At 36.9% G+C, this 21,054-nt stretch overlaps 1 protein-coding gene across 1 annotated transcript; it reads right to left on the reverse strand.

Annotated features, from left to right (window-relative positions):
* Positions 1 to 1,492: 1,492 nt before the first annotated feature.
* On the reverse strand, positions 1,493 to 19,471 carry EXOC1L (exocyst complex component 1 like). Its single transcript, XM_055294646.2, has 3 exons — positions 19,113 to 19,471; positions 7,811 to 7,941; positions 1,493 to 1,897 (listed from the first exon to the last, which is right to left on the reverse strand). Exons 1-3 carry the CDS (start codon positions 19,231 to 19,233, stop codon positions 1,631 to 1,633), a joined length of 519 nt encoding a protein of 172 aa, XP_055150621.1. The 5' UTR covers positions 19,234 to 19,471; the 3' UTR covers positions 1,493 to 1,630.
* Between the last annotated feature and the right edge of the window lie 1,583 nt (positions 19,472 to 21,054).

Genomic DNA, 21,054 nt, shown 5'->3' on the forward strand with positions numbered 1-21,054 from the left:
CATTTTCAAGGTTCATTCATACTGTAGCACATATCAGAACTGCATTTCTTTTTAAGGCAGAATAATATTCCATTGTTTGGCTGTACCACTTTTTTTGTCTATTCATTCATCTTTTGATGGATACTTGAGTCGCTTCCACCTTTTGGCTATTGTAAATAATGCCACAGTCTACACTGGCATACAGATATCTATTCAAGTCCCCTTTTCCATTTTTTCTCTGTGTGTATGTATACCTAGGAGTGGAAATGCTGGGTCATATATTAATTCTCTGTTTAGCTTTTTGAGACACTGCCAAACTCTTTTCCATAGTGGCTGCACCATTTTACATTCCCACCAGCAATGTATGATGGTTCCAATTCTCTACACTCTTGCCAACACTTATTCCCTCCCACCCCTGCCATTTTTAAAATGATAGCCATCCTTTGTGGTATCTAAGTGGTATTGTCAGTGCTATGGTATCTCTTTGTGGTTTTGATTTGCATTTTTCTCTTGACTAATGATATTAAACATCTTTTCCTGTGCTTATTGGCCATTTGTCTATCTTCTTTGCAGAAATGTCTATTCAAGCTCTGCCCCTTTTTAAATTGCATTGCTTGTCTTTTTGTTATTGAGCTGTAGAATATATTTATATAGTTTAGATATTAAACCTTTATAAAATATATGATTTGTGAATATTTTCTCCCATTTTGTAGGTTTATTTTTCACTTTTTGATAATGTCCTTTGATGCAAAAAGATTTTAATTTTAATAAAGTCCAATTTATCTTTTTTTTTTTTGCTCATGCTTTTAATGTCACAAAAACCCATTGCCCATTTACCTCTATGTTTTGTTCTTGTTTTATGTTTTTAGTTAATTTTTGTATATGGTGTGAGGTAGGGGTCCGGCTTAATTCTTTTATATGTAGATATACAGTCATCCCAGGACAATTTGTTGAAGAGATTATTCTTTCCTTTTTGAATGGACTTGGCACCCTTGTCAAAAATAGTTGACCATAAATGTATGAGTTTATTTCTGAACTCTCAATTCTGTTCCATTGGTGTATAGGTTTTTCCTTATATAGGTACCACACTGTTTTGATTACTATAGCTTTAATAATAAGTTTTGAAATCAAGAAGTGTGAGTTCTCCAACTTTGTACTTCTTTGTCTTATACTTCTTTTTCTTTATCTATTTGGGACCCCTTGAAATTCCATATGAATTTTGAGGATCAACTTTTCCATTTCTGCAACAAAGGCTGTTGGAAATTTCATAGTAATTGCATTGAATCTGCTGATCACTTTTGGTAGTATTGACATCTTGATGATATTAAGTCTTCTTATCCATGAACACAAGGTGTTTTTCCACATACTTAGGTCTTTTATGGTTTTTCTTCACACTCTTTAGGAGAATACTAATTTAGTCAAAACCACCCAGTTCCTACCAAAGTTAAGTTATCAAGGATCACATTGGCAAGAAGTCTTGAATGTTGAATGATTACATTAAAATGCATTTCACTGCAATTCACAAAGCATTACTTTATTTTTATTTAAATTATAATAATCACTGATGAAGGAAAAACAAAATTATGACAATCAGTATTTACTTGGGAAACGATTTTCATAGGTCACTGATGAAGGAACGTGGTACACAGCTTCAGAGTGGCAAGGGACATAGGGACAAGCACACAAGATTGAAAGCATAAAAGCATATTCTCATAAGGACCAAACAATCCTTATTGTTGGAGGACCAAATGGAATCATCATTAATGTATGTAGAATCAAAGTTCACGATCTGTAAGTCTTTCTTAAGATATGCATGATTCAGCTTATTTACAGTTCGAGCAAAGGCATATTTAGAAGCACAGCTATATGCTTCCAAACTGTACACTTTCTTGAAGTGCAGATCAAAAAATGGATTGTCCTGGAAGAGAATGAGAGACATGATTTAGTTGGGTAGCCAAGAAAGTAGTTAGGTTTCCTGGATACTCTCATATTCTCTTGGATATGTTTATTGATTGTAAAGCATCAGTATCAAACATATTTCTAAAATCTACAAATGGGCTTTCCAAAGCTACCTATTTCAAAGTAATTGCTTCTAAAAATCAACAATAAGAAAGGCTATTTTTGAAGCATCTATGTTTTTTCAATTATACAAATAAAATGTGCCTCAGACTGTGTGGTTATTAAGTCTTCTCAATATAATGAATTGGAGAGGATGAGTAGGGAATAAATAAATAAAGCAGAGAATAAACTCACAGACTTCTGGAAAACAGAAAAGGTTTCTCTCCCTTTTTAGTAGGAGGTTGGTTCCTTGTGCTATTTCAAAGGTAGAAGGAAGAAATCCATGATAGCTAGCCATTGGCATGCTACAGATCACCAATTTGCTGTCTTTGAAGTTTACAGCAAGGAATTACTTTTGAAGTTAATAGCAAGGACTATCAAATCATTCTACTGAAACTGACAAATTTACTAAAGACTGCCTCTAGGCTCTTACTGTATCTGTAGCAGAAATGTTTCAAGAAAAAGTGGAAACCAAACCTGATCTAGGTCCTACATGTTAAAATAATAATTGCTACTGTTAATAGCAGTAACAATGATGCCTTGCATTTAAAAAGTTTACAAAATGCTTTCACATTCATTATCTGCCTAACTCCTAACTCTTCTTTAAGACAGATATTTTGCATTATTTATCATCATGTTCATAGTACTTATGCATGATGACTACTAATTTCGTAACAAATGTGTGTTGAACTGACCTGAAGTGGTCCTAAGAAAGGAGAAGTGGAGGCAAACATTGCCCTAAATAACAAATAGGCAGAGGACTCAGCCAAACAGGAGTACTAATAATTCACCAGCATGTAGTATGTAACATCGTATACAAGCAACTTACATATTTGCAATTTGTTTTTTAAATAAGAAAATTCTTGCAGGAGGCAGGAAATAGAGGATGAATTTTAAAGTTAGACAACCATTTTGATTGTTCCACGGGCAAAATGCTTATCTGATCTGACTCATTTTTCTCCTTATTTTAGATAGTACTGCTGTGAAATTTACATGAGAATATCATATAAATGAGTGTGGAGCTTAATAAATGATAGTTCCTAAAGATTGTGATATTACCATTTAAAAAAGTTAAAAACAAAACCTAATCATGCTTTTACTTCTGCAGAGCAAAAGAAATAATCAGCGGAGTAAACAGACAACCCACAGTGTGGGAGAAAATCTTTGCAATGTATACATCCAAGAAAGGACTAATATCCAGAGTCTACAAGGAACTCAAACAAATCATCAAGAAAAAAACAAACAATTTGATCAAAAAGTGGGCTAAGGACATGAATAGGCAATTCTTAAAAGAAGATATACAAATGGCCAACAAACATGAAAAAATGCTCAATATCACTAATGATCAGAGAAATGCAAATAAAAACCACTATGCAATACCACCTTACTCCTGCAAGAATGATCATAATCAAAAAATCAAAAAATAGTAGATGTTGGCATGGATGTGGTGAAAAGGGAACACTTTTACACTGCTGGTGGGAATGTAAACTAGCACAACCACTATGGAAAAGAAGAGGGAGATTCGTTAAAGAACTAAAAGTAGAACTACCATTTGATCCAGCAATCTGACTCCTGGGTTTCTACCCAGATGGAAAGAAGTCATTATATGAAAAAGATACTTACACGTGCATGTTTATAGTAGCACAGTTTGCAATTGCAAAAATATGGAACCAGCCCAAATGCCCATCAACCAATGAGTGGATAAAGAAATAATAATATATGTAACGTATATTATGATTTATATAATATATATATCATGGAATACTACTCAGCCGTAAAAAGGAATGAAATAATGTCATTTACAGCAACCTGGATGGAATTGGAGACCATTATTCTAAGGGAAGTAACTCAGGAATGGAAAACCAAACATCATATATTCTCACTCATAAGTGGGAGTTAAGTTATGAGTATGCAAAAGCGTAAGAATGACGCAACGGACTTTGGGGACTCAGGGAAAGGGTAGGAGGAGCAGTGAGGGATAAAAGACTACACATTGGGTACAGTTACACTGCTTGGGTGATGGGTGCATCAAAATCTCAGAAATCACCACTAAAGAACGTATTCATGTAACCAGACACCACCTGCTTCTCAAAAACCTACTGAAATAAAAAGAAATAAATAAAATAAAAATTAAAAAACCATAGTCATACTTAAAAAAATGGATAAAGGTGTGGTTTTTAAGCGCAGCACTTTTATAGTCACATTCACAATTTTTTTTTTCTGATGCTCATAACTACAGCTTGAAAGACAGTTCTGCCAAGAATCTCCATAAAGGGAAATCACATCCATTGCATCACCAGATACCAATCATGCTCCTTAGGGAGTGTTCTCTTGTAAACATTTGCTCCTCATCAGGTAGAAAATACCCCTCATGCCTTTGAGATAATTGCAAAAGAGTGATATTTTCCTTTAGAGTAATAATTGGAGCCTGAGTATGCATGCACAAGGATACAAATCTGCCTATCTCTGTCTCTCTCTCTTTTGATAGAATGCTAGAACTAAAAGGGATCTCAGGAATCATTTATTGATATGTTTTTAGCTGGGATAACACAGTAGTTTCCAGAGATATGAAGTCCAGGTCACACATTTAGTTATTGGCAGAGCCAGGACAAAACCCAAGATCTCAATCAGCACAAGCTCAATTTTTGCTACATCATCCTGTCTCCTGTTGCACCAGTCTCCAAATCCCCGATTTCTGCTTTATAAATTGACTACAGTTTCAATTCCATTCCATTTTAAAGTTGACAACTTTTTGGCTCAAAATTGCTCTCTATAAAACTGTATCATTGCTATTGATATGTAAATGTAATACATGTAATAATGTAAATTATTACATTTATTGTAAATGAAATGCAATCATGTAAATGTAAAAAATGTAATAAATGCTGACCCCCAAGGATTTGATTTCAAAGAAGAGAAGTAGAAATTCTCAGAACAGTCAGGATATTTTTGCTTCATCCGTAGAAAATAAATCTTGCAAGCACTACTCTTTGGATATTATGGTTTTTCTTCTGGCAATTTAATATTTTAGGTCTTAAAGCGATGAGAAAACCAGAAATACTCAACCTATATTTTGTATCTTGTTCACTATGAAAGATAATCTTCAAATTGGAAAGGGAAAAGGGAAGAATCAACAATGTTGGGATGGAATTAAAGGCCATGAAAAGTGAGGAAAAAATAGAGCACAGTTAGTTGATTTGAAATGAATCTAAATTGACAGTCCTGGTGAATATAATCCTGGCCATTGAGCAAACTTGTAAAAATCAATGATAACATCAATAATATTTGAGAGCTGGAGAAAAAAGACAAGAAAAATGGGCCAAAGATTGGTGGGGATAGTTAATTTGTGGGGCTAGTTCTTGAAACTACAGATAGTGAACCTGACCTGCACTTATGATCAAATTAAATGCAGTATTATAGAAATTTGACAAGTACAGAAAAATATAAAACAGAAAATAATAATTAAAAAATTTGTAATCTTATCACAGAGGTAACTTATTAAAGTACTGGTTTGTTTTACATATACATGTATATACATATATACATATACTGACATGTATTTTTTGTAAAAACATTAAGATTCATATTTCAATAACATGACAAACTAAATATACAAAACTGACGTAATACTTTAGAAAAGTTTTATATTTAGCTGATTTTTAGAAAACTGGTTAAGTGGCTGAAAAATTGTGTTCTGAGATATTCTTTTGAAAGCATATTTTATAATGGCTGTATAATATTCTATCATATAAATATGTAATAATATATTTAACCATTTCCTAAGCATCAAACATTTAGGTAGAACATATTGTCAGAAAAGTGTTACATGAATATTTAGGAAACAGCAATGAAATCCAGCATTCTTTTGCCAAGAAGTCATGTCAAACACACCAACTTTTTTAAAAAGGTTTTTAAGTTGAAAAGTCCAGGTAATAGCAGATAGTATATGTTGATTTTAGTAAATGACAAATTTTAGATATTCAGATTAGATGAATAATTGAGGCAGAGATAAGTGCTTTTGGCTAATTCTCTACTGTATCCTCAGAGCCTAGCGGGGCCTGGTATACAATAAATTCTCAATAAATTAATGAAGTAATAAGTGAATATATGAATTTGTACAGGCTTTCTACAACCAATCCAAAGAAGGCAAATTAATAGATTTCTGGGTAAAGTCTAGCTCTACCACTTAATAGCTATTTCACCTTGGGCAAGTCAATCTCTTTAAGTCTCATTTTCTTCATCTGTAAAATGGAATAAATAGAATCCAATTCAAGAGGCTTTATGGTGATTATGTAAAAATATACATGAAAGGAGCTTAGCTTGGTTTCTGGCACCTCATAAGAGTTTACTGAATATTGATGGTAGCAAGTAACAGTACTACTAGCAGTAGTAATGGTAACCATCAAAGATCTAGAGGTACATACTTGGCCCTGCCTGCCTCATCAATTTTATTAATGACTTGGATGAAGTCCTAAATGTTGTGCTCATTAAATCTGAATCATACTATAATGATATTAAAAAAATAACGATATTAGAAGATTTTAAAGGTTGGAACAATAGCCCAAATGAAGACTATGGCATTTATTAAGATTAAGAATGGCCGGGCGCGGTGGCTCACGCCTGTAATCCCAGCACTTTGGGAGGCCAAGGCGGGTGGATCACGAGGTCAGGAGATCGAGACCATCCTAGCTAACATGGTGAAACCCCGTCTCTACTAAAAAAAATACAAAAAATTAGCTTGGCGTGGTGGCGGGTGCCTGTAGTCCCAGCTACTTGGGAGGCTGAGGCAGGAGAATGGCGTGAACCCGGGAGGCAGAGCTTGCAGTGAGCCGAGATTGCGCCACTGCCCTCCAGCCTGGGCGACAGTGCGAGACTCTGTCTCAAAAAAAAAAAAAAAAAGATTAAGAATAAATGGGCTTAAAGTTCTAATTCATTCAACAATAACACTACAAAGACTTATTGAGTGCCTATCATCTTATCAGGCTATGATAAAGGATGAAAACCATGGTCCTAATTTTTAAGGAGCTTTCCGTCTAGAGGGAATTCAGAGTAACCCACAATTGCAGTTTGTAGGATTATGGTTATAATACATTTCCACCCATGCCATAATGAGTGTATGAGGGCAGAGAGTCAATAGGACTTTACTCAATGGGAAATCTGGGTAACAGTTAAGGTAATTGGGCATTTGAAGCCTCAGGAGCCAGTACTTAAGCATTGTGGAGGTAGAAAGTTCAAGGGGGAAGGGTTCTCCATCAACAGCAGAGTTCAAAAACAGACTGAAAATCACTTGTTAGGGGTCAGGTGGGGACATTGTAGTATCTACTCTTTCTCCACTTTCAACTCTAAGATTATAGGATTTCCATCCTTCTAGAGAATGAAGTGGGCTTGCTGACAGTAAAATTTGAAGATGAGGGAAGAAATCCCCTAAATTTATAGAGGAAATTGTGGTGGGGAGAAAGTGATGGTAGAAGCATCATATATTTGGAAAAGTGGCATTTAAATTTTCAGGATTGACTGGTAGATTGTGTTTACCCTTTTAAGAGGCCCTTGGGAAAGGTGCTTTTAAATTTAATAGACAAAATTCCACTTGAAACTCATAAAAACAGAATCAAAAAACCAGTACATCATCCCAGTAGATTAAACTATGCCACTTACGAACAATATAATGTCATCTTAACACTTAGTACATGCCAAGAATATATGAAGCAGGATATTGAACATAAAGATCTCCAGCATATTGATTCCACATCTCCTTATAAAATGTAACACTTACAGTATCTGCTTCTTTTCCATCAATCATCTGCAGATCGTTCAAAGACCACTTTTTTGTTACTTCATATTTTTCATCTAAACCTATTCTGTAGTGTTTCACCATGATTATTTTTACTTCTTCCTTTTTGGTCACTGTAGGACAGAAAAATACTTAGTTTACATAAAATCTTAGAAGCTAATAAATTATTCAAGTCATACTTTTTGGTATTTATGTATCCCCTTTTAATAAAATGACCTTGAACCCACATTATAGCTGCACCTCAATTGTGAGTCCTGATGTATCTGAGTCTTCACAGTATGCCCCCAAATTTGCTCAATGTATTAACTTTATTTTTGCTACAGTTGTGGTTACATACTGCCACAGTAATGTCTGTTAAATAGAACACTGAGCTACGTGCTTTGAGCTCTGAGCATTGTGGTAGAGAATAGGATTCATCTTGGGGCAGGAAATAAGAGGCTTAGCCTTAGCATGCAGTCAGTGCCAAGTGTTTATCAGAACAGGTTGGAATTTTAATTTATGACAATATAAGAAAGTGAGGTCATGGAAGTAAACAGTACTGCTTTACAGCAACACAGTGTTGAAGAGTGAGTGGCCAAGCAAATACTGCAGTAACTGTGGACACTTGCCTTTAAATTCACTCTGAGACTTACGATGTAGAAATGCTTGCATCGCAGCTATCGTTAACCCGCTTGGTAGTGCTCGAGATTGTAATCCTCTCAAGTGTGTCTCTCAAATTCTAGTATTCAAAATGTGCCATTTGCACAAAAGGTTTTAGTACTATACTTTGAAAGATATGGGAAAATTTTTGCTTATTTTGTGGGAACAAAATGAGGGAAATGCTTTTTTGGTCTTAAAATCATTTGGTCTTATATATACACACATCAGAAGAATCAATATTTGAGCATAGAGCTCTTAAGTTGAAAATTATCAATGAGTTAATATAATAAAGGACTATTTACTGAGTATTTGCTACTTGCATGATAGAACTGTAATAGATGCCACAGGGGATACAAGTAAAAGACATGGTCCCTGCCCTCTAAAAATTTATGGTTTCACTGGGGAGACAAGGCTAACACACATGTCACATACAATAGCATATTATAAAGAGGTGGCAGGTGGGGATCGAATGCCTAAGATTTCCCTTCAAGATGAGTAATGTTACTTAGAGAGTTGCAAGCTGGGTCTGTCTTCTAAGAGTGACTCTGGAATTTTTTCTCGGGGGGGAAGACTCTCTCTTGGTTCTGGAAAGCATCACTTTGACATGCTCTCCTAGCGCTGTAGACATGAAACAATATATCGCAGTATAATCATAGTGAAAGATAAGTAATGTGGAGCAGACTACATTTCAATAGGAGTTCTGAGAAGGGAAAGGATTGGAGTAGTTAAGGCAGGAATTACAAATGAAATAGAATTTGAGATGGGGCTTAAATTTTGAAAAGACAGGGGTCATACTGCAGACATTTCTAGGTGAAGGACAGCATGTGGAAATGCATCAGCAATAGAAGTTAACATCACCAGGTAGAATCAAAGAAAGTGGACTGCATGGGTTGGTTGATATTAAGATATGTGGGCAGTAGGATTCACTAGGTACAGAAGGTTGTGAAAATGTTTTGAAAGACCCTGGATTTGAAATGCAACAGAAACCACTTTGGACCTGTGTCTGAATTCTCTTTTCTGGATGGAGTGATGTGAGGCTGACCTATTATAGTAAGGGCTCTAGTACTGGGTCTAGCAAAGGGAGCATCCATTGCCTAAAGGTGCCAGTGATACTGAAATCAAGGCAGCCAGTTGAGCTGAGAGTTGATGACGGAGCTCAGTCCTCAGGAGAAGGGAGTAGGAGCAGTCTGACAAGTCTCAGAAGAAGGCACTGTGTCGGGTGTTCAGCGAAAGCTCTTATAGCAATATCTGTTCATTAAATCTCCCTCCTTCGGTAGCAAAAGACTAATAAAATGGTACTCTATTAAAGAAGAATTTTTCTGGCAGCAGTGATGTACAGGATACACGGAAGAAGAAATGAAAGAGGAACTGGAGGACCCTGGAAAATGCAATGCAGCTTAGTGAGTTCTGGCACTAGACATTCTGGAATTAAATCATGACACCACCTCTTAACAGTGTGGTCTAAGTAAATGATTTATTCTCTAGAGAGATTAAACCTCACTTTTCTTATGTTGTAAAATAGACATCAGAATGATACAAATTCATAGGGTGTAAAGACTAAAGTAGACAAAATATATAAAGAACTTAGGATAGTGCCTGGTTTACAGTAACTGTTAAAAATGTTTTGTTTTGTTTTGTTTGTTTTAAGAGGCTGTTGTAGTAACCTGGGCATGGGATATGGGTCATGGATAAAGAAGTGGAAAATACAAGTAAGATTTTAGAATAACACTGGATGGAAATAACACTGGATGAAAACCAAACACTGAATACAAACCCAAATAGGAAAGTAGAGAGGGTCAGTTGGTTGGGTGGAAAAATGAGTTTTGTTTTTGACATACAGTTGAAGTAGCCACAAATTATCTCAAAAGAGAATGAGATGGAAGTTTTGTAGTTTAGGAATGGAGATACTTGGGTTTTTTTTGTGTGGAAAGGTTTCCGAGGCCAGTTTTTTGTTGTTTGTTTGTTTGTTTTTCATTTTGAAAGAGGGTCTCACTCTGTTCCCCAGGCTGGAGTACAGTGGCATGATCATGGCTCACAGCAGCCTCAACCTCCTGGGCTCAAGCATACTTCCACTTCAGCCTCCTGAGTAGCTGAGACTACAGGAATGCACCACTATGCCTGGCTAATTTTTTTAATATTTTTTGTAGAGACGGGTCTCACTGTATTACCCAGTGATAGTGATAGTGGTCTCAAACTCTTGGCCTCAAGCCATGCTGCTGCCTCAGCCTCTCAAAATGTTGGGATTATAGGTGAGAGTCACCATGTCTGGCCAACAAACCAAATTTGTAGAGAAAAGAGCAGAGGAAGGAGGTGAAAGAAAGTGAGAAGAAGAAAAATAGATGCCAGGAAAGACGTCTGAGAAGGGGTCTGAGAGACAGGCCCAGCTGTGTAATGCTGTGGGAATCAAGAGGATGGTGAAGTTTAAAGGTTTGGAGACAATCACATGAAGTCCCTTTATTAGGTAAGGCAGAGTTCAGCCCTAGCACTGAATCTGACTTGGAAGATCATGAATTTCCTCCATGAAGGCAGTTTCTCTAGAATGCTGAGGGCAGAAGACAACTTGCAGAGGACTCCTTCATGCACTAACACTATTTGAGTGCACATTGTGTGCCAGCCTCAAGGTTAGGTAGGATTTACAAAGGTAATAGGAAGGAAGACTAAAGGCTATGATAGAGATCACATATTCCAGGAATTTGGAAGAGGAGGGATTATACATTTTGGAGGCAGAGGGAGTGACTAAGGCACATCTTCTGGAGAGGACCTCAAGCAGAAGATCTTAACTTGGGGTCAATGAGCTAGTGTAGAATCTGTGATCCCTCTGACCATGTGCCAAAGTTGGTGGGCTTCTGCCCATCTATCCATCTCTAGCACTAAAAAGGTTCCATCTCCACTGGTGTAGATGTTAGCCCTGGGAAGACGAAAGGATTAAAAGTGAAGCTGTTAGGCAGAGGTGGTGAAATGGAGGCACACTTGAATCTGTCGTGCTTACTAAGGACAAGATCTTGGAGACATTTTCCTCCACCAGGAGGCAGTTGTATGCCCAGGAAGAAGCTGTACCCCAGAACCAAAGGAGTATGTTCTTGCTCCAGCTAGCTGTCTCACATGCTGCTTAGGGGGTGGGAGAGAATGGGGTTGGGGAGGTATGAAAAATGTAATTTTCATGGAGCAAATTCCACTACCTCATCTACATGTTATGAAAAGCATGTTATGGTCATTTGTAGGCCACTCATTCATCTCATTAAATTGGTAAATATTTGAGTGCCCTTTTTGTACCAAGCACTGTGTTAGGAATTGAGAACATTAAATCTCACAAGGCATCATTCCTGCTGTCACTGAGATTGTAGGGAGTGGGGTCTTCAGAAAGAAAACCTGTGCTCACAGTTCTGCAAATAAGAAATAGACAAAGTAACTGAGGAACGTGGAGGAAGGATGTCTTCATCCAAGTGGGGGTCTGGGAGAGCTTCCTGAGAGAGGTAACCTGAGTTGTAAAGGGCAGTAGAAGTTAGCAGAATGAAGATGGGTAAAGGTAGTTCTAGAAAAGCATTCACACAAAGGCATGAAATACTTGACACTTTTAAGTCATTAAAAGCATCTGGTATTGCTGGCATGAGGTGTGAGGGTGGACAGGTGGCAGGGAACAAGTTAGGCAAGACTAGTTCCTGAGAGGTCTAGAATACCAGGCTGAGAAGATCAAAGGTTATTCTGAAAGCCATGCATTTCTCTGTATAAGAGAGAGAAGTTGTCACCGAAGGATTTAAAGTGAATGGACAGACTGAGCTTTTAAGCTTCAGAAACTTATTTTGTGATCTTCCATAAAGGATAGGTTGGAGGTGGGGAATGGAGAGAAGAGACGTGAAGAAGGTGAGTCCTACGAGTCATCACATTTTCTTACATTGATGGTCACTGTCCCATTAACACCAAACTAAGAAAGTAAAAGAGCATTCTTTAAAAGTTAACCTTTTGACAAAACAGCTTCCTTTGTAGCTAAGGAGTCTCCAAGAATTGTCTTTAGCCACAAGCCAAAGAAGTCTACTTAGCCTGGAGTCAACCCAATCCCTAATTTCCACACTTGAGCTTTGCTGCCAGCTAAAATTAAATGGCCGTATCCACATTAATGCAGTGGCAAAGTGGAAACCTACCACATTGTCTTAAAACAGAAATGTGTTTATATAATCAAAATGTTAGAGAGTTGTTTTCAGTTACATCAGAGTTTCCATTATCGAACTATGATTTAGTGAGTAATATCTATAGACTCAGGGAATTTCAGAGTTAATCTGTTCTAGTTTTAATTTTAGTCAGCATTTTCAGAATTATAATTTTAACTTCATGCCAATCATTTATTTTCACTTTAAATTTTAAAATAAACTTTGTCATTAATAAATGCCTCTATTACCATGGTAAAATAGTCACTATTATTCATGAGGCTAAATGGAAGGAACATTGCCCGATTGATTCAATATAACTTGGCAGAATAGAAGAAAACAGTAGCTCGCAAGTAAGTTGCACAGAATGCTTTAAAGAAACAACTCTTCTTTTACATCCTATTGTTATACAATTGTTTTCATCATTTAAGTTAAATAATGGAGAGAAATTACTATGAGATATTGAAGAAAAGCAGCATCAGTGAAATGTTACAACGTATATGGTGCTGTCTTGGGTCCCTGAGAAGACTATCATTACTTTCATCAAAAGAGTAATTTTCTTTTTTTCTTTTTTTTTTCTTTTGAGATGGAGTTTCACTCTTGTCGCCCAGGCTGGAGTGCAACAGCACAATCTCGACTCACTGCAACCTCTGCCTCCTGGGTTCAAGCGATGCTCCTGCCTCAGCCTCCTGAGTAGCTGGGATTACAGGCACCCACCACCACACACAGCTAGTTTTTGTATTTTTAGTAGAGACAGAGTTTCACCATGTTGGCCAGGCTTGTCTCAAACTCCTGACCTCAGGTGATCCGGATGCTCACCTTGGCCTCCCAAAGTGCTGGGATTAGAAGTGTGAGCCACCATGCCTGGCCAAAAGAGTAATTTTCAAATAATATTTTTCTTTAGAAATATTTTTTAAAATCCAATTTTGGGCTACACTGAGTGTCTTTAAAATGAAAAAGATTGGTTATAAGCAAGTAAGGACGTGAGTTGCTGATGTTTTTACAGAATGGGAGATAGAATGAAAGAGAAGGAAAGTAATTTTGAGGGAATAGAAGCACCAAGAAAGAAGGGACATCCAAGGAGGCATATGCAAGGTTTGGCTTTATGAGCTCCAATCTAGCATTTCTCAGTGCCCCTACTAAAAGTAATATTGCATAGTAATTTGGCACAAGTGGACCTGGATTTAAAGCCTCCATTAGTCACTTATCAGCTGATTATCTTGGGCAAGTTATTTAGCTACTGTATGCTTCAATTTTATCATGCATAGATGTGGCAAATAAGACAAAATATGTGAAGGACTTACCATAGTGCCAGGCAAATGTGTTAAGAAAAGCATCTACTCTTACTGGTTAGAAGCAATATGGTAAAGTGGAAAAAAACTTGGGTTTTAGAATTAGATTTATGACCTGTTGGCCTTGGACTAGGTACTTAACTTCTTGTGACCTATGGTTTCCTCATCTGTAAAACAGGAATTTTATCTATCACATAAGCCGGTTGTGAACATTAAAAGGAATAAAGCATATAAATGGTACTAAATGGACTTGTGCCTGGCATTTCAGCAGGCATGCCTTACAGCTATCCCTTTTATTGCATCATCAATAATGCCATGCTAATAATGAAAAATTTTAAATACTTCCTCCCTTCAAAGCTCTGAAATCAAGCTCCTATTCACCCTACAAATGATGCAAATGGCTTGGAGTTTAGAATTGGTAGATCATCTTGATTTCCACATTTAGATCTCCAAGGTAATAGGTTAGCCACGGGGAAAATCTGTCTCATAAGTTACTAACTGATGATGGTGATGTGGGTTGTTCATTTTAGAAATAATGATAATATCCCCACTCTAAAATCCAAGCTACTGGCCCTTTTAGAACTAAATGCTAAACGCAAGGTAACAACAAGAGGACTCAAATGGGAGCTTCATCATTTCCATATTGTAATCTTCACCTACAATTACCCTGATTTGGAGAGTCAGAATATTTTATTTAAATTCCTGCATAGGGCTGGGTGTGGTGGCTCATGCTTGTAATCCCAGCACTTTGGGAGGCTGAGGCAGGATGGCTTGATGCCAGGAGTTCAAGACCAGCCTGGGCAATATAGCGAGACCTCATCTCTACAAAAAACACTAACAAATTAGCCAAGCACAGTGGCTCATGACTATAGTCCCAGCTACTCAGGAGGCTGAGGTGGGAGAATCACCTGAGCCCCGGAGGTTGAGGCTGCAGTGAGCCAAGATCAGGCCACTGCACTCCAGCCTGGGTGTCAAAGTGAGACCTTGTCTCAAAAAATAAAATAAAATTAAATTAAAATAAATTCCTCCATAGAGACATTTAGTGATATTCCACAAATGCATTTTGTGTGTGTGTGTGTGTGTGTGTGTGTGTGTGTGTGTGAGAGAGAGAGAGAGGCTTGAAAAAAATATAGAGTCTTGAGCAAAAATAATAAAGTGTTTTTTTCTACCTTTAGAAGACAAAGAGCAAGAATTTTAAAGTATAAAATCCACTTTAATATTCAAGGTCTATTCCCCATTTGACAATTCTGATTGTAATTAATTGTTACAATCAGTAACAATTAGTAAGTTTCGTGAATTTTATGATATATATATTTTATTTTTTAATAAAATGTATCTCTTGGAAATCAATCCTATATTTCTTCTTTTCATTATTTTTTAACATAGAGAATAATAAACACCGTCAAATTAGAATTTCTTCAAGTGTGTTCTCTTTTTGAGCACAAGATTTCTGTGTTGTCGCAGAACCAAATCTATTCATATTTACTAAAGGAAGTATTATAGGTCATAAAAGGGAAGATATGAAATTATTATGTAGCAAAACAACCTTGACAGGAGAATCCTTGAACCCAGGAGGCGGAGATTGCAGTGAGCCAAGATCGTGCCACTGCACTCCAGCGTGGGCAACAGAGGAAGGCTCCATCTCAAAAAAAAAAACAAAACGAAAAAAAAAAAAACAGCCTTGAGTAAACCCGCAACTTGAAAAAAATAAAAAAGAATATACACATAAACTATGATTGGCTCTATAATCAGAACATATGCATAGCTGCTTGGATATATTTTGGCCTGCATAATTGTTATTCTACTACTGCTAATAACATCTTTAATTATATGAAAACTTTTTAAAACATTAGTCCATGTTTAATTCTTCAAAACACTATGTATTAGGACAGTTTGTTCTCAATTCACAGCTGAAAAATTAAACTAACCTCTTCCAGACAATACTATTATCTCCTGAAATGACAACTTAAAGAAAGAAATTCTTTAGATTGTGCTCTCTGTTGTTAAGATATTAGGAATTCACAAATGTAGCAGCAGTGGTCCCAAATGAAGTCTTTAAAATTGTTTTTAGCAACCTCCTTTTCTCATTAACTCGTTCTTATTTAACAATCTGATTGTTAACATTCTTATTGAAAATGATTATTAGATTCTTTGGTTTGCAGAGAAGTTCTGGTATGGCTTAAAAATATATATATAGAGAGAATTTATGCATATTATTTTTATAATTCTAGCAAATGCCATTTATTTTCAGATTAATATCTATGAATGGAAGATGTTATTCTAGAAGTATGAGAATACTGAAAAATAATCAACATCTGAATATACATGCAATTTTAAATTAACATAATGTACAATATATCAATTTTTTATTTTATATTAAATATATGCACATGTTTACTATTTTGTTTTTACTATAAATATGTATTTATAGTATATACATATATATATTTCAGCATATTTTTAATGATAAATTATTCTGTATATCTGAATATTATAACCTTAATTTAATTTTATTTATTTAGAATATAATGTATCACATTTGGTTTTATCCTAGTAAGAATTTAACAGGGGAGCACTGTGGGCAGATATAAGTATTTTTATTTCTGTTTCAGGGATGTCACCACTGAGGCCAGAGAGCCTAATTATCTTGCCCCAAATTTCACAGCTGGTGGGTGGCAAAGCAGCACCAGGTTTCACACCAAGTTTGCCTGATCCCAAGTGTGTGAAGGTCTGTTCCACTATGTCCTGTTACTTTCCATCCAGTTTTGGCTAATGCTTTAATATGCTATGTCAAGTCCTTCAGCATTTCTTTAATTCATGTGCACGCTCATCATTGCACATGTGACTTATTCCCTTCTAGTGCTAGCACATAATAGAGCTCCTCCCTCCTTCATAAGAAGATGCTACTTTTAACTTCCAGTGATAATGTTCTAGGTGGGAGACGCTAGTCCCAGGGAGAAATGACCATGCAAACCCTAAGGTGGGAGTGGGCTGAGGTCCCAGGAAATCCCCCATGTACATCCTAGCAAACCAGAAAGGGAAATTGAGTTTTTGACATCTAATTTTGACATCAACCAGGTAAATATCAAGATTTAACAGTAAGTCACAATCCTCTGGCTGCAAGACTCCTGCAAAAGAGAGACTCGTCATATAAATAGAAAGCTTAATCATATTTAAACATATTTTCATTAATTGAAAAAATACATGATGGAATTTGACTACACTGGACTTGCAAGTCTCACAAATTTAGAAGCACTAGATTGTAGGGAATAAAGAGGCAATCATAATGTGACTCTACTCCCTGAAGGTGGCCATCGTTCAAAGTATGGAGTTTCGCGTCTCAACAATTACGATGTGATCTGTTTGATTCATTACCGAGGGAAATCATCTGAGTCAAGCATGGTCAAAGCCAAGACTATTCAAGCAACACGCTGACTTATTTTAAATTACTGTTCCAGCAAAATGTATTTTTAATTGCCATAAAAAGGTGTTACATTTGGAGAAAGTGCTCTCAAATCGATGATGTGATATAGAAGAGAGTCGTGAAAAGTTAGTGAACTGACATGGCTTATAAAGTTAACTTGTATCTAGAATAGCACAATATTGTCTTCCTCATCTCTGAGAAGATCTTGTTTTTTCCTTGTTTCTTGCGTGACAGAATTATTGAATTATTTCCAAACATTTAAATCTAGGAGACTTTTTTTTCATGTCAGATAGAACAAGTCTAGTTAATTACACAGTTTGGAGGGAGAAACTAAGATATATTTGGTAAGTTAGATATATAAATTATTGTGATTATTTAATTTTTCATGTTTTTCTTTAAAAATATGTGTATACTAATGTTACCAATGAGAAATCAGCTTTATAAAGTGGAAATTACAACAAATCCAAAATTATTACATTTTAATGTTGGAATAAGCATCTTCTCTAATATATTCAGTAAAAATATTTTAAGATACAGTGATTTGATGGCTAGGATACAATAGAGTTTCTTACTTAAATTGTTTTTAATTGACTTTTAAAATACTTAATTTCTTTTTCCTGGGCCAATTAATTTTTTTATGTCTCTAGAATACCCTCTATACTTTGTAGTTATATAGCAAAATATACTAAAGTGTCAGATAAATATTTCTAATGTTACTATTGGGTAAATATTACTATATTTATTAGAAATGACAGAATTCTAAAATTTCTTGGCACTTTCTTTAAAGACATTCTATTTCCCTTACAGCACTCCCTCCTGACAACTTTGAAAGGCCTTCTAAGTCAGTTACCAGAAAGGGAATTATAAGAAGTTGTTTTCTGAAAATAGGTGTGTGCCTTAGATAGGCAAGTCCACAATGAACACAAAGTTTCTAAGCTCTTGTCTCCTAAGACCCTGAAAAGTATTAAAAGGCATGGACCAAGAAAAGGGAATACTGTATATTCTGTTCAGTAATGGCATGAGCATTCCTGTCTAAATTCAGCACAGAAATCACAGGTTAGGCAAATCATAATTAAGTGCAAAAGCCTGTTCCTAGCTTTGGACAATTTTTATGAATTTTAGAAACATGAGGGTAAAAATCTTTATTTTAGTTAAATAGTTTGGAGGACATTTTCTTATCCTTAAAGCTCCATTTTCATGAACTGGTTTCACCATTAAGGTATTGTTTTTGCGAGCACACTTCCTATAAGAGAAAGAAGTTTTAAAATATAATTTCTGTCTTCACATAAACCACCAGGAAGTCTAAGGCCCTCAGAAGAAAATCTAAGGCTTTGTTTTTTTCCTAGGATGAAAAGGGAGAATTCCAGTTTTCCAGACTAGTTGCAAATGGTGCTGTATAACTCAATTCTCCAATGTATTTAAAAGTATACAGAGAGCTCTCTGTTGCATTTTTAAAAATGAGCTCTTACACAATAAAATTGCATGCCATACAAATGAATTAAACAAACGATTGGAGACAAAATAATCAAATCAGGAGAAGTACACATCAGTTTCATTTCTCCACAATTAACCAAAGTATTCTAATACAATGTTTTTTTCTTTCATTTTTAACACTCTAAAAAAATTCTGTAGAACCCAAATTCTTAAACCTGGCATAGTTAAGTTCTTATCAGAAGAGGGTACACGTGCTGTATAGGAAAATAAATACAAAAAAAAAAATTCCCTCTATCATCCAAGCATCTTTGGGTGACTTGCTTTTTGAAATGATAACAGAAGGAACAGATTACCTGACACACAGAGGTAATACCTGTCCTGGACGGAGAACTCTATTTCAATAAACTCGTACAGATTCTGCGAGAGTGGCTTAAACAGTTTCTTCTCCAAGTCCTCCTTTACCAATGATGACATTTCCTCCAGTTCCACTTGGCCTGATGTCTTGGCTCAAGCTCACTCTTTTCCTCTCCTTTTGCTCCCTAGATTTCTCGTTTGGGTTTGCAGCTCCTTGGTGAGTCCTGCTCACCTCTCAGCCCTCCCTCTCTTAACTTCTCATTCCTAGCCAGAGCCCAGATCCCCGAGAGCACTCAGCGCGGTCAGACCCCTCACTGCGGTATCTGCCCAGTGGCAGCAGCGTCGGCGGCAGCCAAAATACAGCAGCCTCACTAGCCCCACCGTCAGTCTCAGCCTCAAGCAGGCTCAAGCAGGCTGCTCTCTGGAGCTTCTCTGTGGCTTGCTGGTAGGGAAACATATTTACGACCACCGACTGATACTCACTGATCTACTTGTGGAGTCCCCTGGCTATTCCAGTCTTGGTAGCCTTTTCCCCTTTCACAACACTATGCAAAGACCACGATTTCAGCTTGATGCCATTGTATAAATCAGCTGTCTGGCTCTATTGATTGGGATCATCTTCCATTAAGAACTTTGCTATCATCGGCAAGAGAAAAGACATCTGTGCTTGCTCCTAACACTTCCAACAAGTCTCTTTCTCTCCCTTCCTTCCCCTCCCGATCTTTGCTTCCATGACAGTCTGCACCAATTCCTGGGTCTAAATTATTTTTAAAATGGAAATTTTTAATGGGCTCACTGTAATACTATTTTTGCCTCCACTCACAAAAATGTATTAGCTACCTACTAGGGTAAAGCATAGAAATTAGGAGGGTGAATTTCTTAGCCTCAAGGAACTTCTAATCTAATATAGATGAGTACACCAAACAGTTATCATAAATGTGTAAGAGTGATAAAGGCACAAAGGAGAAGGAAACACAGAATAGAAAAGGCATTTATACCTGAAAGGTATTGGAGAAAGTGCTATGAGAGAAGATCTGGAGCTTGAAGAGTGAGAGAAAAGTAGAGAGGTGGAAGAGGAGAAGCATATGCCAGTCCAGGGAGACAAAAAAGCATGAGGGCTGTGCTATGGTTTGAATGGGCCCCCTCCAAAACTCAGGTGTTGTCAGTGTGATAGTATTAACAGGTGGGGCCCTTAAAAAGTGAGTAGGCCATGAGGGCTACTCCATCCTGAATAGGACTAAGGCCCTTATAAAAGAGGCTTCACACAGGTTTGGCTGGCTTGCGCTTCTGCCTTCTGCTATGTGAAGACACAACATTCTTCCCATCTGGAGGAGGCAGCCCTCACCAGACAGCTGAACCTGCCAGTGCCTTGATCTTGGACTTGCCAACCTGGAGAACTGTAAGAAATACATTTCTGTTCCTTTTAAATGACCCAGTTTGTGGTATTTTGTAATAGTGGCACAGATGGACTAAGACAGGATATTTGGAAGGACAGGAAATAGCCCAGCTTTCCTGAGTTGTAGGGTATGTGAAGGTAAAAGATTAGCCTGGAAAGATAGACTGGGGCCAGATCATGAAGGGCCTTAAATACCAGCTAAGCCTTTGGACTTTATTCTACAGAAGTAGAGGGCCGATTAAGGTTATTGACATTCATTCTTTCGTTCATTTATTCATTCAACGGACATTTATTTTTTATTTTTTTTATTTTTTATTTTTTTTTGAGACAGAGTCTCGCTCTGTCGCCCGGGCTGGAGTGCAGTGGCGCAATCTCGGCTCACTGCAAGCTCCGCCTCCCGGGTTCACGCCATTCTCCTGCCTCAGCCTCCGAGTAGCTGGGACTACAGGCGCCCGCCACCGCGCCCGGCTAATTTTTTTGTATTTTTTAGTAGAGACGGGGTTTCACCGTGGTCTCGATCTCCTGACCTCGTGATCCGCCCGCCT

Source organism: Symphalangus syndactylus, chromosome 10, assembly GCF_028878055.3.
Source record: "Symphalangus syndactylus isolate Jambi chromosome 10, NHGRI_mSymSyn1-v2.1_pri, whole genome shotgun sequence".
Lineage (NCBI taxonomy): Eukaryota > Metazoa > Chordata > Mammalia > Primates > Hylobatidae > Symphalangus > Symphalangus syndactylus.

What these genes read in the sequence shown, in the direction of transcription:
- EXOC1L (XM_055294646.2), bottom strand. Translation starts at nt 19,233, where the DNA reads ATGTCATCATTGGTAAAGGAGGACTTGGAGAAGAAACTGTTTAAGCCA. An exon ending in GTATTACCTCTGTGTGTCAG is followed by an intron (nt 7,942 to 19,112) that starts GTAATCTGTTCC and finishes TCTGTCCTACAG; the next exon opens with TGACCAAAAAGGAAGAAGTA. An exon ending in ATGGAAAAGAAGCAGATACT is followed by an intron (nt 1,898 to 7,810) that starts GTAAGTGTTACA and finishes ATTCTCTTCCAG; the next exon opens with GACAATCCATTTTTTGATCT.